The following is a 13,458-nucleotide window of genomic DNA, read 5'->3' as shown; positions in this document are numbered from 1 at the left end:
AAAGTGCAGCGCAACCTTCATTACAATTCAAAGCTAGTTCCTTGACTCAAACATGCGGGTTTTACAATTACTTTTTAAAAAATAATTATTTAACATGCGTGAATCATCCATGGGTCCTTACATCCATGGGTCCTCTAAAGACTCTACTGTGGGTGTATTTAGTAGGGGGAAAAATGGAGAAATGATTTACATGCTAGGGATGCATGGCACTGGATCACATGTTGTGTGGGTTTTAAAGTTGGCATGTGATTGGTTGACAAGTGTGGCTATATAAGAAAGAGTTCTGGGACTTTCAAAGTGTTCACAGAGTGACATACCTATAATTGCCTGCCATGGCAGTTAGCTGTTAAAATAAAACAAAACCTTTTCTTAATCTAACTACATATGTGTTGTGGTTCTTGCAAGAGCAAACACTCATTTTATTATGTTGGGATACAACACTTGGAGCCAGCTGCTGCTTGTTTTCACTTTAGTCCAACAGCTGAGCAGCATGGCCATTGCAGTACACTTCTTAGGCAGGTGGTGCTGGAAGCCTGCAGGAGTATCATTTTTCCAGAGGAATTTCTGATTCCTGATCATAAGAGTGAGCTGAACTTTTCCTCTGTGCAATGCTATCACCAATTATGCCCAACACCGCAACAGATTCCTGGCCATAGGCTTCATTGGCAGTTTTGTAATTAATTTCTAGACCTGGGCATCATTTTGTGTCTTTGTCACTATACATACTTTATATGTCTGCAAGGCATTGATAATACAGATTACAAAGGTTGTGGAATTGTTGGAATTTTGTTAACATTTTTCACACATTATTTATGTACACAATAGTTTACTGTAGTAGCAGGGATACAATACTTAAACTGTTATATATTTGGATGCACATTCATCTCTGAAGCCAAAACTTGAGCGACTGAATGAACTCCTCAAAATTAAACTTTCCTATACCTTAGTTAAAGAAGCTAATATCCTCTGTATTGTTTCACACTCCGACAGGGGAGGCATTTTTCAAAGAGCGATGGTGATTCAAGTATCTTTTCCGAATGGTCAACGAATATATAAATGAGTCTAGCATCTTGCAGGATGCACAGCATCTTTACTGCTACAGTCCTGCGAAAGGCGACGCACAGACTGTCGTGTCGTGATGACGTCAAGGCAATGGCCGCTCTCACTGTGTAATGCAGAGTTTTTGATTCTCTCCGGTAAAAAGAAAATAGCATTGATCTGATTACTTATTGTTGTTTATCAAACTTAGACGGGGAGCGACTGGGTAGTTTTTAAGATCACAGCCCTGTTTCCAAAGACGATCAGTCTGGAAAGGTACCAGTTAGCTCGTCAAATGTTTATTGGCTAAGTAGCTAGCTAGTTTGCTAGCCCTGGCTACGCTTAGTCTGGTTGTTTAGAGGGTTAATTGTGTCATTGTTAATGAGCAGAAAACGTGGGTGGTAACATATTAACAGATAAAGCAGTATTTGTGAACGAAATCTTGCATCAAAGTGTGTTATTTAAGTTGGATATATGTTGTGGGAAGGTGCGGCGTTTGCTGAAATCATCTGCGGCGCCGGTGGCGTGGTGGTGGATTGCAAGGGCAGTGTTCGGGCCTGCTAGCTTTTTAGCTCGCTCAAGACAGAGTAAAACGTCCATCGTTGTATTACCTTGCTAATGGCTTATATTATCTTAGTGATAGGCAAGTTTACTGATCAAACAACGCGTTTTGAGTTGTAGACTTATGTGTCAAAGACCACAACGTGGTAGCTAATTTTAAAGACAAACATGGATTGTACCCAGTGTGCGTTAATGTGCGCCTTTTTAATTTAGCAAAATGGCTAGCTCGCTAATCCACTATCTAAGATATGGGTGATCCTCTGTTGGAGTAATTTGGGAAGCTTTTTTTATATCGGCGATGTTGAGAAGTTGTTGGTTAGTTTTATTTGTCAAATCTCGGTTATATATGCGTTAGCTAGTTGGCTGCCCACATAAAATAAAACATGTTTTGACGCGCAGTTAGGTATCGGAGTAACGGTGTACTTTACGTAATCAGAAAACAATCTATTGTTTGCAGTTTAATTAATTGCAGTTAACTTTTTTAGCCAGAGGAGTTGATATCATTAGTTGGTGGAATGAAGAGTAGGTTATACATTGTAAGCCTCGGTTTGAATATTGGGATACAGTTGACCTGCTCTGACCAGGACATTTACCAACCCAGGGGGCATTGCCTCTCCCATGACGATAGTTTACTGGTATCCCAAGTTTTTGTTTTTTTATTAGCTAATATTTTTCTCCATGATGTTGACTCTGCATATGGGTTTAGTGCTGTAAAATGCGGCATGGCAAATAGTAATTGATCTGACTGACAGGCAGACTAAATTATTGTAATGCAAAACAAGTAATTGTTGTATATGATTATATTAATTAACAGTGAATTTATGCTGTTGAAAGGTGTGCTGCATCTCAAATTTTTTGAGGGGGAGGTGTGAAGTACTTTATCTCCTGCCCATGATTTTGGCATTTTGGAGGTATGTGAGGTGTATACTAACCGCTGATATCATTGATGTGGGCCTCTCTTGTTCCCGTTGTTTCTGAAGAATAATCTGTAATGGACACCCCTGAGAGCCCTGCCCAGTCCCCGCAATCCCCACTGGAGGAGGAGAGAGGCTACTCCGACAGCGAACTCCTGAACGACGACGAGCAGGACGGAGAGGAGGAGGAAGAGGGTGGGGGCGGGGCCTCGGAGTTGGACGATGAAGAGCTGGAGGAAGGAGTCGAGCAGGACGGGGAGCAGGAACAGCAGCAGATGCTACTGCATGACTTGGGCCATGAGCGTGTTTCTGACCAAGAGGAGGAGGAAGAGGAGGGGCAGCATGGAGAGTGGGCGCATCTGAACAGGGAAGAGGAGCTGAGGAGGGGAAGTGCAGTGCACCAGTTCCTGGAGGAAGAGGACGAAGAGGAAGAGGAGGAGGAAGAAGACAGGGTCAGCCCATGCCCCAAGTCTCCTGACTCTGATCCGGAGCAGGAGAGGCCTCCCGAAGAGGATGACGAAGACAACGGGGCAAAGGCAGCAGCACTGACTCTCGCGACGGAGCGTGTGACCGCTGATGAAGAGGAGGAGGATGAAGAAGAGGTGGTCCAGAGGAGGGTGGTGAGTGACCCCAAGGACGAGTCGCCCTCTGTGTCGCGAGAGCTGGACGAGCACGAGCTGGACTACGACGAGGAGGTGCCCGAGGAGGCAGCTGGCCCCGCCCAGGAGGACGAGGAGGCAGGGAGAGGTGGGGCCGGAGATGAGGGGGAGGAGGATGAGGAGGAAGAGGAGGTCAAGGTGAAGAAGGCTGAGGTCCTGCCCCCTCAGGAGGAGCTGCAGTCCAAGAAGCCTGAGGAGCCTCGCCCCCAGGAGAGGGGAAGACGGGAGTCTTTTCGTGACAAGAAGAAAGACGAGGATGACGGTGAGATCGACGAGGGAGAGATTGACGTGAGTACAGCCTGTCTGTTGAGGTAGCTTTACAATACACTTGTGCTTTCTCCTTTCTTCCTCAATTGGAAATGCCCAGTTCTATGCACCTACCATGCCTCTCTTTTATCCGTTATGCCATTAAGCACGTGCTCCCCTCCAAAAAGCATAATGTCAAGCCACCACTCATTTTCACACCACAGTCCACAAGTAGAGCTTGCACAAACATGAAAAGCTTTAGACTAAGTATACAGCAAAACCAGATTTTGTCCTGTCTCCTCTCACATAATTTTAAAATTTGCAAATTGGGGTTGAGAGTACAGTGGGGAGGAGGGAGGAGATAAAGTTAGGGGGCGGGGTGTTGAATCCAGTTAGTAATGTGTCATAGGCATGTAGGTGGAGCCAGTGAAGGAGAAAACGATCTCGCATCTGTCACTGTGGATCAAGCTGGCTATCATTGCTGTTTTGTTATAATGTCAGCAAATTACATTGAATTGTTGTTTTCTGAAGACCTGCAAAGTTATTTTGGCAAAATAAACCAAATAGGACTCCAGTGCTATTCTTAAGAAGTTACAGAGTGACAAATGATCCAACACAGTAGTCTGTGGTATCTTTCCCTGATATTATGTTCTATTTTATTTAATCTCCTGGTAAGGAACCACTTCTGCAGCGTAATGGTCATTGACAATGAAAAGTAGACAAACACCAACTAGGTGGCTATGATCAAACGGTTTCACTTTGGACATTTTATTACAGTAGCAATCTTAATTTTGTGAGTGGTGCTTTGGCAGCCATGGGCTCAACAGTTGAAGCCCATGCTTGAGTTAAAATGAGAAAACGGGTAGACGTGGCGTACTTGCTGCAATTTAAAAAATACAAAAATTGGAAAATGCCCCAATCGGAAAGGACTAATGTTACAATTAGAAAAGCCATGTACAATTATGAAAACTAGTCTAACTAAATCTTAACAGAAAGCAAGCTATAAAATACTACTACTAGGCCTACTACTAACTACTGCCAACAAACTACCATAGAGCTAAATAACTTCATAGAAATATATCTGTAATCAGCAATGTCAGGGGCCAATCACCAAGAGTGAGCTGCAGAGCATTGAGTGCAATTTGTATTTTTCTTAAACGTAAACAAAATTGTGCAACAGTTTAGTTGCCTTCATACCACGTGTCATCTTACAGTTTTTACAGTTAGCTACTGGGAAATCTTTTAATGTGAAACCATTTTCAGGGCTGTCATACTTGTAGACAACATGATGTAGCTTTATATCAAGGCTCAGGAATTACACACTGCTGTTGTGTGTGTTTGTGTGTGTGGGGAAGGAGGGGGATTTTTATGGCCTGATTGCAGCTGCCAGTGACATGCTGTAGACCATGCATGACGAATTTGGTTAGAATTGGGCAAATGTTCTGGAAGTACGAAAGTTTGTTTTTCAGAAAATCCTATATTGTGAATGATATGGGTTCTGTGATATTATTTGTTCATGAGGAGGTCGACATTTGGAAGAAATTTGGTGCATGTACATGAAACGGGATGGCAATAATAAGTTTTCAATGTTGCAATGTTGCACAGTGCCACCTAGAGTGTCAGTTGCATGGGTGCCCTGCATAAGTAATTGACAGCCATACCGGACATGAATTTTCAAATTTCATACTTTTTTGAGTATGGGAAAGGGGTGAAAATTCAGCCAGAGGTGGAAGGAATATTAATAAGAAGAATGATGCATGGGCCTCTAATAATAAGCACCAATCGCCATTCTCGCAAACACAATAAGGGTCCTATGCCCCCTTGGTCCAATGCCCCCTATAAATGAAGCTAGGATTGAACAAGGAAAGACTAAAAAGGATTTCTGGCTAAGATAATCTAAAGGAAAAAGAAATACTGGCCAGACTGTCACAACCTGACCACAGGTGGTTTGAAATAAGTGGAATAATTTGTGCGGTTGAAATAGATGAGATCAAATCCAGAATACTTTCCCATTGATCAAGAAGAGGGGTGGAAATTGGGCATTGATTTGCTTGCGTCAAAGCAGTTTTTCACCTACGTCACGTCAGTTCTTTTCCTGTGTCCCCTGGGGCTAGACTTCAGCAGAAATGCAGCTTAAAATTTTCACCGATGGCAGGGTTAGATAAAAAAAAAATAAAGAAAGAAAAGATATTCATAAAATTTAACCCTGTCATTGATGAAAAGTTCTACAGTCAGATTTATGTGATTTATTAAATGGAGACGGGGTCCTCTGCTTTAGAAATCAAAAAACTTGATTTAGTGTTTATTACCACTTTAATGTGTATCTTGGGCATGTATACTGTGAGCCACCGTATTGGCCAGCAGGGATCACTGGTGAGCGATGAAACGTAGGATATTCATCTGCGCCAATGAATCTCTGGGTGATGCTACGTTATACAGTTGTTATAATGAACTTTCTGCTGAGTACGGTGAAAGGGGAAGCAGAGTGGGCATATTTTTCTGCCCTTCCAAAAGAAATTCAGGCTTGGGCAGGGCTCTATGCTTAACATTTTTATCAAGTTGAAAAATTTTGGAGCACACTAGTGCATCCCAATTAGTAGATATGCTCCGAAATTATTTTTCCAGTTAGCACACATCACTTTGCAGGTGCAAATGCTCCTTAAATAGAAATAATGTCGTGCCTGGTTTCCCTTTTCTCCAGTTCGTCCCTGGTGATAGCATGATAGACACACCTCATCGAAACCATAATTTGTTTCAGTATTAACCACACCCTTTGACCACGCAATCAGAATAGAGAAACCCTTTGTTGTGCCCACATATGCTCCTGTACGGCTGAGCAAGGGGGTGGTTAGATTAGAGCTCAGTGAAAGTGTTTACTGTCAGCTGTGTGTGCTAATGTGAGCATGCCATTGAATGGCGCACTGCCATGACAACAGGAAAAGCATCTTGCTTTTCCCAGCATTGAGCATTTTTCATCTCTCTCCTTATTGGACCTCATATCCATGGTCTAATCACCTCTGCGCTGTGGGCAGACCACAAAATTCAGCATTGTCAGGAATGGGAATGAACACCCAAGTTATCTGTTCGTTCCATAATACCTTCCAAAAATGCGCCTATAAACTAGTTTGAAAATGACAGGCACAGGTTGATTTGCAGGTGGCACACGGGTGTAAACCATTAAAAAGGTGAGCCAGCAGATTACTCATTAAATGTATACATGCAAATACAAATGCATGAATTTGAAGCACAGCACAGACCCATTTACATTTGCATCCCCCCCATCCATACCATGCCCACACCTGTAACTGTTACCTGCACACAAAGACGCACCTGCGCTATGAATCATGGATGCAATAGTTAGTTGTACAGCCTGTCCGGTATGAGCCTGAACAGGTGGGAAGCCTCCTTCCTGGAGGGCTTGAACAGTTTCTGGATCCATGTCAGCCTATCTGAATTATTGTAATTACCCGATCATTTATGAGATCTCTGCATTTAATCTGCATTTATTGATTAGCTGTGGAATGGCAGCTGAAGACTGTTTTTGTGTCCCTACATAAAGCATTTTACTGTGAACTAATCTGTAAAGAGGATGTAGTGTATGCAGCTAATTAGCTTATTGAGCTGGTGTAATCGGTGGAAACAAATCTCTGAAATGGATGAAGCCAACCAGGACCAGGATTCTCTGCTCCATGCCGAAAGGTTCCTTCTGCTCGTGACCCTAGTCAACCTGTCATAGTCTGGCCACATTCCTGGTTTATAATTTCCTGAGAATAAAACTAGTAGCACTTGCTCCCTGAAGTAGCAGAACGGTCGCAAATATTTTATATGAAATGCAAGGGCAGGTTGACTCCAAGCCAATCGCATCCTACTGAAATCCATTGTGGCGCGTGGGCATGAATTAAGATGTTAGCCTGTGTTTTTGCAGGTGTTGTTAGTGAAGTCAGTGATGGGGTGCAAACTTTGTGTCACTGTACTGTTTAACGCAGTTTCTGAGGCATGAGCCAATCAAGAGTTCTGGTTCATGCCATGCTCAGTGTTAGGACATTAACCATAAATGTTGCTTCTGGATATCCAAGCCTTTTTTGCACCAGGTAACAGCAACTGAGCACCTGTGACACAGAGGGAGAGGTATGTGATTATTTTATGGTACGAGACAAAAACTGACACACTGTAACCCTGCAGTCTTGGATGCAGAACACACTGCTCTGGTGACAGCCTGGTATTGGTCAGGTACATCTCCTGCATTCACGGGTGCTTGGTTAAATAAGATTGCGTCATGCCGATCATCAGAATCCATTAGTAGCCATGTAGATCATACCCAGCACATGCCCCCTTTCCCATATATGGTAGCATGAGAGCAAAAAATACAACCACTACAGCTATCATAAATGTACTAGTGCAGATGAATACCGGTTTGGGGAGACATGTAAACATGAGTCTAGGCCTGGCAGATCCCTTCCTTCCCGGAGAGGAAGAGGTATTTTGAGGAAAGTGAAGTTGACATAATGTGATTTTCTTGTGGCTTTGCAGGACGATGACCTGGAGGAGGGGGAGGTGAAGGACCCCATGGACAGGAAGCTCCGCCCCCGCCCCATCTGCAGGTTCTTCATGAAGGGTAAGGGCCTCAAAGCTGTGGCCTGTAGCCTGTAGCCTACTCGCCAGCATGCCCATCACCTGCGTGGAACTCCGCTGCCCCATTCACCTATAAACTACTCACCTGTGACCCACTCGCCTTTAGTCTGCTCACCTGTACTGCACTTGCGTGTTAAACACTCCGCTGTTCCTCATTCACCTGTGCCCCGCCCACTTTTAAAACACTCCCCTCGCATGTCACTCCATTAAACAACTTGTGCCTCTATGGCACTCAGCTTTTCCTCATTCACCTGTGCCCCGCCCACTTTTAAATCACTCATCGTTTGCCACTCCTTTAAGCCACTGTTCCTCACTCGAGCAGTCACCTGTGCACCAATTAGCTGTGAAGCATTTGTTTGTGAGCCACTTACCTGTATTTGAGATCCATGAGCAAATCATTACACAAAAAAACATTGTATGTATGGAAACTGACCAATACTCGTGTGCCATTGTAAAATACTAAGGGCAGTGCCATTTCAAGTTCATTTGCAAATATAATTGTCTGTTTTTTAAAACCTTGTCCACAAATTAACAGGATAAAAGCTACAAGGACTTTTGTAGTTGCTCTGTGATTTTGGCCATGGGGTTACAGTTCCCCACAATGGTTGACTTAGCTGGTGAACATGCTGGCATACAAACATGAAAAAGGGCTCCTTTTATGTCCTGATTTGGCTCCTGTTCCTCAGATTTTGGGCCTTTGCTTTGGTATGAGTTTCTATGTGGTGTATCCTGGATGTTGGGAACCGTAGTTCAAGATTTCAGTGGCAGCAGATCTAAGTCTGCCGTTTTACATTTTCATGTTCCTCAAATCCTGGAGGTCTGCAGTATCTCCTGGTTTTTGGCGCGTAAGGACTTAAGTCCTTAATTTACATCATTGATTGGCTAAAAAGTCTGAACACTTGGTTTCCAATGTCCAAATTGTCTGCATAAAACCCTGCAGCCACTGAGGTTCTCTATGAGGACTGGCATTTGCTGTTCTTGTTCTAATTGGTGCACCAGAAGGTGATGAGAACTGAATTTAAATTGGATCACGCAAAAGAGCTGTACTGCATGCAAATGAATGCAAGATATACTCGTTGCTCAAACATGGTTTTATTTGGTGATTAAGTACAGTACCTGAATGCCCAAGTGGGATTGTTTTCGGACAGCAGGGGGCAGCATTACATCATCAGTGATCAGCTGTGGGTTGCCAGAGTTTTCCCAGCCAGCTTTACGTTCTGTGAACTGAAAGTCAAATGAAAATTGAAGTCGTTGTGTGCCTTGTTGGATTGTATGATGGTCACATTTCACCGTATTTATTTCTGGCAAAAAACCTAATGCTTCGCCTCAAATGTGCAAGAAGGCTTTGTACTATTATAATCTCTTGAAACTTCTATGAATGACACATACAATTAATGTGTTTTTTAAAGCCAGGTTGAATATTAAATTGTAATCCATCTAGGCCAACCTATAGTTGTAAAGTTTGTAAGTAATATTTGGTTCCATTTTAAAAAAAATGGAAGTAGCGGGTGGCATTGGCCGCAAACTTTTAATGCAGAACATCTGTTTCTTGCTTTTAACTTGTGACAATGTTAAATTGCATTGTCCCAGACAAATGAGTTAATAAACAAAACAAAAAAAAGTAAAGAACAAAAAATGCAAAAAGCTGGGATAATTTCATGTTCCAGAAATCATAAAATGATGTTTGTGTCTAAATTAACATGGCAGCGCACTGCAGTCTCTGACTCTGGCTATAGCGTGACACTCTGAGACGGATGGCTTCAATGTCTACGTTTACATGCGCAAAATATTCCAGTTTTTGCCCTTATTCCGAAAAAGACAGTATTCCTCCTACTAAGCTGTTAATGGTGAATGAAAATGAATATTCCACTAATATTCTCGTTTACATGCAGCCGTGCATACTCCATACCTGTCAACATTGGAATTTGAAAATAAGGGAAATTTTCCAGTGCCCCGCCCCGGGCCGTCCCGCAACCCCCTACCACTGTCAACATACCCCTTACATTTAGACAAGGGTACACACAGTGAATCCTAAAATCACCACTAGGTGCAGCCACTTGCTTTAAAATATCAGTGCAACAAGGATTGGGTTAACTAGTTCCTACAGTAAGTAGGCTAAGTGACTACAGTTAGGTGGTCAGAATCAGATTCCTCCTCCTCCTCCTCCTTCTTCTATTGGCGGGTGCCGTTTGATTGAATGACTTCTTGTCACTAGATGTTACAGCTAATGTTCTAGGCCCGGCCGCTATACCTATCGTCAACGTTACCGCCAGCCTTTTTTTTTTTTTAAAGTAGTGATGTACGCTGTGTTTGACAGGGGTCGATGCCCTAACATGGTGTTTATCACGTCACAATATGGGAAAGTGGAACGCCGTTTTCCACCGGTGGCGGACTTGTTTGACCGTGCGAACACAGCCTCCCTCTTTCATTCGTTCAACCACCTTCTTGAAAAGGTCGGCGTGGCGATATTTGCACATATCCAAAAACCTGTTGATATCCAAGTAAAAGTAGGTGTGTTTTTCCTTCCGACCATAAATGTGGGTGTTTCTTTTGTGCGTGCATCCCTACCCCAGCCTTGCAAACTGTTGGCTAGTTGGTTTGTTTACAATGCCCCCGATTAAGAGATGCATATTCCGAATGCGCTGTATACATGCGTCTTAATCGGAAAATGCTACATTCGGAATAAGGCCTAATTCGGAATATCCAAACGGAATATGCTGTTTACATGACCCGTATCAAATTTGGAATATTGTCATATTCGGAATAATAGTGGAAAATTCACGTGCATGTAAACGTAGTCAATGGTGCTGTGTTGGATCACAAATGTCCATGAACATGCAAGTATTTCTTTGCTGCCATTTGTAAAATGTGCCGACATTTGCTCTACTGATCCTATAATCTTGAAGGGGACATAAGGTAAAGGGAAGCATTTTAGTGTTGTTGATCCTAGAAGCCTTACTGTGTGTGTATTAGAAGTAGCCTACTCCCCCTTTTATTTATTTATTTGTTGATTTGTCAGGGACAATACATATTGACCTTGTTACCGTTTAAAACATGAAACGAATGCATTGTCATGCATTTCTAGCCAAATCTGATTTGCAGCCCCTGTCCCTGGTTAGGCTTTTGAGTTTTAATAATAATTTCCGGACCTAAACCTGTATGCTACAATATGCTCCTTGCTCTGATAAATGTTATGTCCTTTTTTTATTTAAAACGGTCTTATTCAGCGATATTACTTTTTTTACGAGATATTACGAGATTAAATTTTTCTAATAGATATATGGTTGGGGGAAAATGGCAAAGCAGTCCTTATTGAAGCTTCTCCACCTAATTTTGTTTTTTGTCAATTAGGAGGAGGAGGTGTTTATGCAGGTATCTACAATTGCAAACAAATGTTTTTTTTGGGGATTTTTCTGTATTTGAATATCTTGCAGTTATACTGAAATGCGATGCACCACCTTATTGAAATGCCACTGATACACCTGTACTGCTTGTCGCTGCATATAGGCCTCCTGTGAAGCAGAGCTCACTGTTTTTAGCTGAATTTGCTCAATTTTATCCTTTCAGTTTTCATGTTGATGATACCTCTGACTCCAGTACTATGGACATCGCGAATCTGATCCATTCTCTTGACTTTAATCAGCACGTAACAGGGCCAGCCGGTACGAAAGGCACATGCTGGACATGGTTATATGTAGAGGCCTACATGTCACTGTTAATCTCGATCATGCTGTGTCAGATCATTCGCGTGTATTTAAAAAAAAATAATAATTTGAGTAAGAAAGTGGCAGAAGGTCAGAATCGTGTTCTCAATTCGATTACCACTGAGGAGTTTATTCACGGGTAAAAATGTGAATCCTAAGAAACTGAACTCCTCTTCTTGAGATGAATTGGTTAACATTTTTAATGGCACACTTAAATCTACCATAGATGCTGTAGCTCCAATTAAAGTTAAAAGAGTCTCATCCGAAGAGAAAGCACCCTGGATTAATGACAAGACCAGGCAACTAAAAATGAACTGCTATAAAGCTAAACGTAAATGGAGAAATACAAAACAGATTTATTTTGACTTGTATTAAGACCAGCTTACCAGCTAGAACAGAGCTATAAATAAGGAAATCAAGGCAGTCTTATTTCACTGGAGACAGTACTGATCACAAGGATAACCAGTGGAGTTTGTTCTATACAAACTCCTGAACCCCGCCCCTGCTAAAGATTCTAGCTCCACATCTTTTAACTGCCCCAACAGATCCTGAGTTATAAGCTGAAATATTTGGGCATGTAATTTAAGCGGAATTTTCCAAAAAGGGGGTGGGTGGCAAGAGGTTTTTAAGAAGAATAATCTTGATTCTTCTGTGACTTTAGGCCCATATCTGATCTCCTGTTTTACGCAAGATTTACGCAAGATGAACAAAGTGGTTTTCAAGCAGCTGAATGACTTCCTTGACACGGACAACATCTTTGATAAGTTACTGTCGGATGTCCGTGGAAACCATAGCACGGAAAACTGCCCTGGCGAAGATTGTAAATGACCTACAGTTGAGTGTGGATTCTGGCGGTGTATTGATTCTTGTTCTTCTTGATCTTCTTGATCTTCTTGATCTTACTGGTGCTTTTGACACTGTAGACCATGCAACCTTAATTCGTCATCTTGCGAAATGGGGTTGGAATCTCTGACACAGCACTGAGCTGGTTTAGGTCATGTCTATAAGAGAAAATTATGTTTCTCTGGGTGAAACCTCTAACAAGTTTGACATAGCACGTGGGGTTCCATAGGGATTCATTTTGGGACCTTTGCTTTTTGCCCTGTACATGTTACCCGAGGTCAGGTAATTAGACAGCATGGTGTTAACTTCGACATTTATGCTGATGACACCCAGTTGTATATCTCAGTCCTACCTGATCAAAACAGGGCTGTCAGCTCCCTCGAAATGAATTAAAGCATTACAGAATTAAAGCTTTGGATGTCTTGACAATATTCATAAATTGAATGAAGAAGAAACTAGATTTTGGTCATTGGGTCCTAAATACAAAAAGACAATTTATTCAGTAAACTGGGATCTTTGGTTTCTAGTTGTAAATCTCTTGTAAATAAAATTAGGTGTTAATCTTGGTTCCAAATTGAACTTTCAAGCTCTTGGTAATAATGGTCACCAAAATGGCCTTCGTTCATTTAAGAAATATTTTTAAAGTAAGGCTTTTTCTCTCTGAGACAGTTGCTGAGAGATTGATGAATTCTTTTGTTACAAGTAGGTTAGATTATTATAACGCGCTACTCTGCGGTATTACCAAACATGCTATATATATTGGCTGCAACTTGTACACATGTTGTAGCCCAAGTACTGACGAAGACCGAAAAAGAGCCCAAATTACTCCTATGCTTCCTCTTTTGCACAGGTTACCAGTTA

At 42.1% G+C, this 13,458-nt stretch overlaps 1 protein-coding gene across 5 annotated transcripts in view; it reads left to right on the top strand.

Annotated features, from left to right (window-relative positions):
* Window positions 1–1,062: 1,062 nt before the first annotated feature.
* Window positions 1,063–13,458, top strand: part of zc3h18 (zinc finger CCCH-type containing 18) — a 58,946-nt gene continuing 46,550 nt past the window's right edge. For 2 of the 5 annotated variants that reach the window (XM_064335511.1, XM_064335507.1), the window contains exons 1-3: window positions 1,129–1,314; window positions 2,580–3,460; window positions 7,949–8,033. In XM_064335511.1, coding sequence (XP_064191581.1) covers window positions 2,591–3,460; window positions 7,949–8,033 — 955 coding nt within the window. In that variant the 5' untranslated portion in view covers window positions 1,129–1,314; window positions 2,580–2,590. Of the gene's footprint in view, window positions 1,315–2,212; window positions 2,235–2,579; window positions 3,461–7,948; window positions 8,034–13,458 lie in introns of those variants that run through there. The other 3 variants (XM_064335508.1, XM_064335509.1, XM_064335510.1) reach the window with 3 other exon arrangements.

The sequence above is a fragment of the Anguilla rostrata genome, chromosome 5 (genome assembly GCF_018555375.3).
Source record: "Anguilla rostrata isolate EN2019 chromosome 5, ASM1855537v3, whole genome shotgun sequence".
Taxonomy (NCBI): Eukaryota; Metazoa; Chordata; class Actinopteri; order Anguilliformes; family Anguillidae; genus Anguilla; species Anguilla rostrata.
Note: the sequence above shows the minus strand (reverse complement) of the source record. Positions and strands in the feature narration are given on the sequence as shown.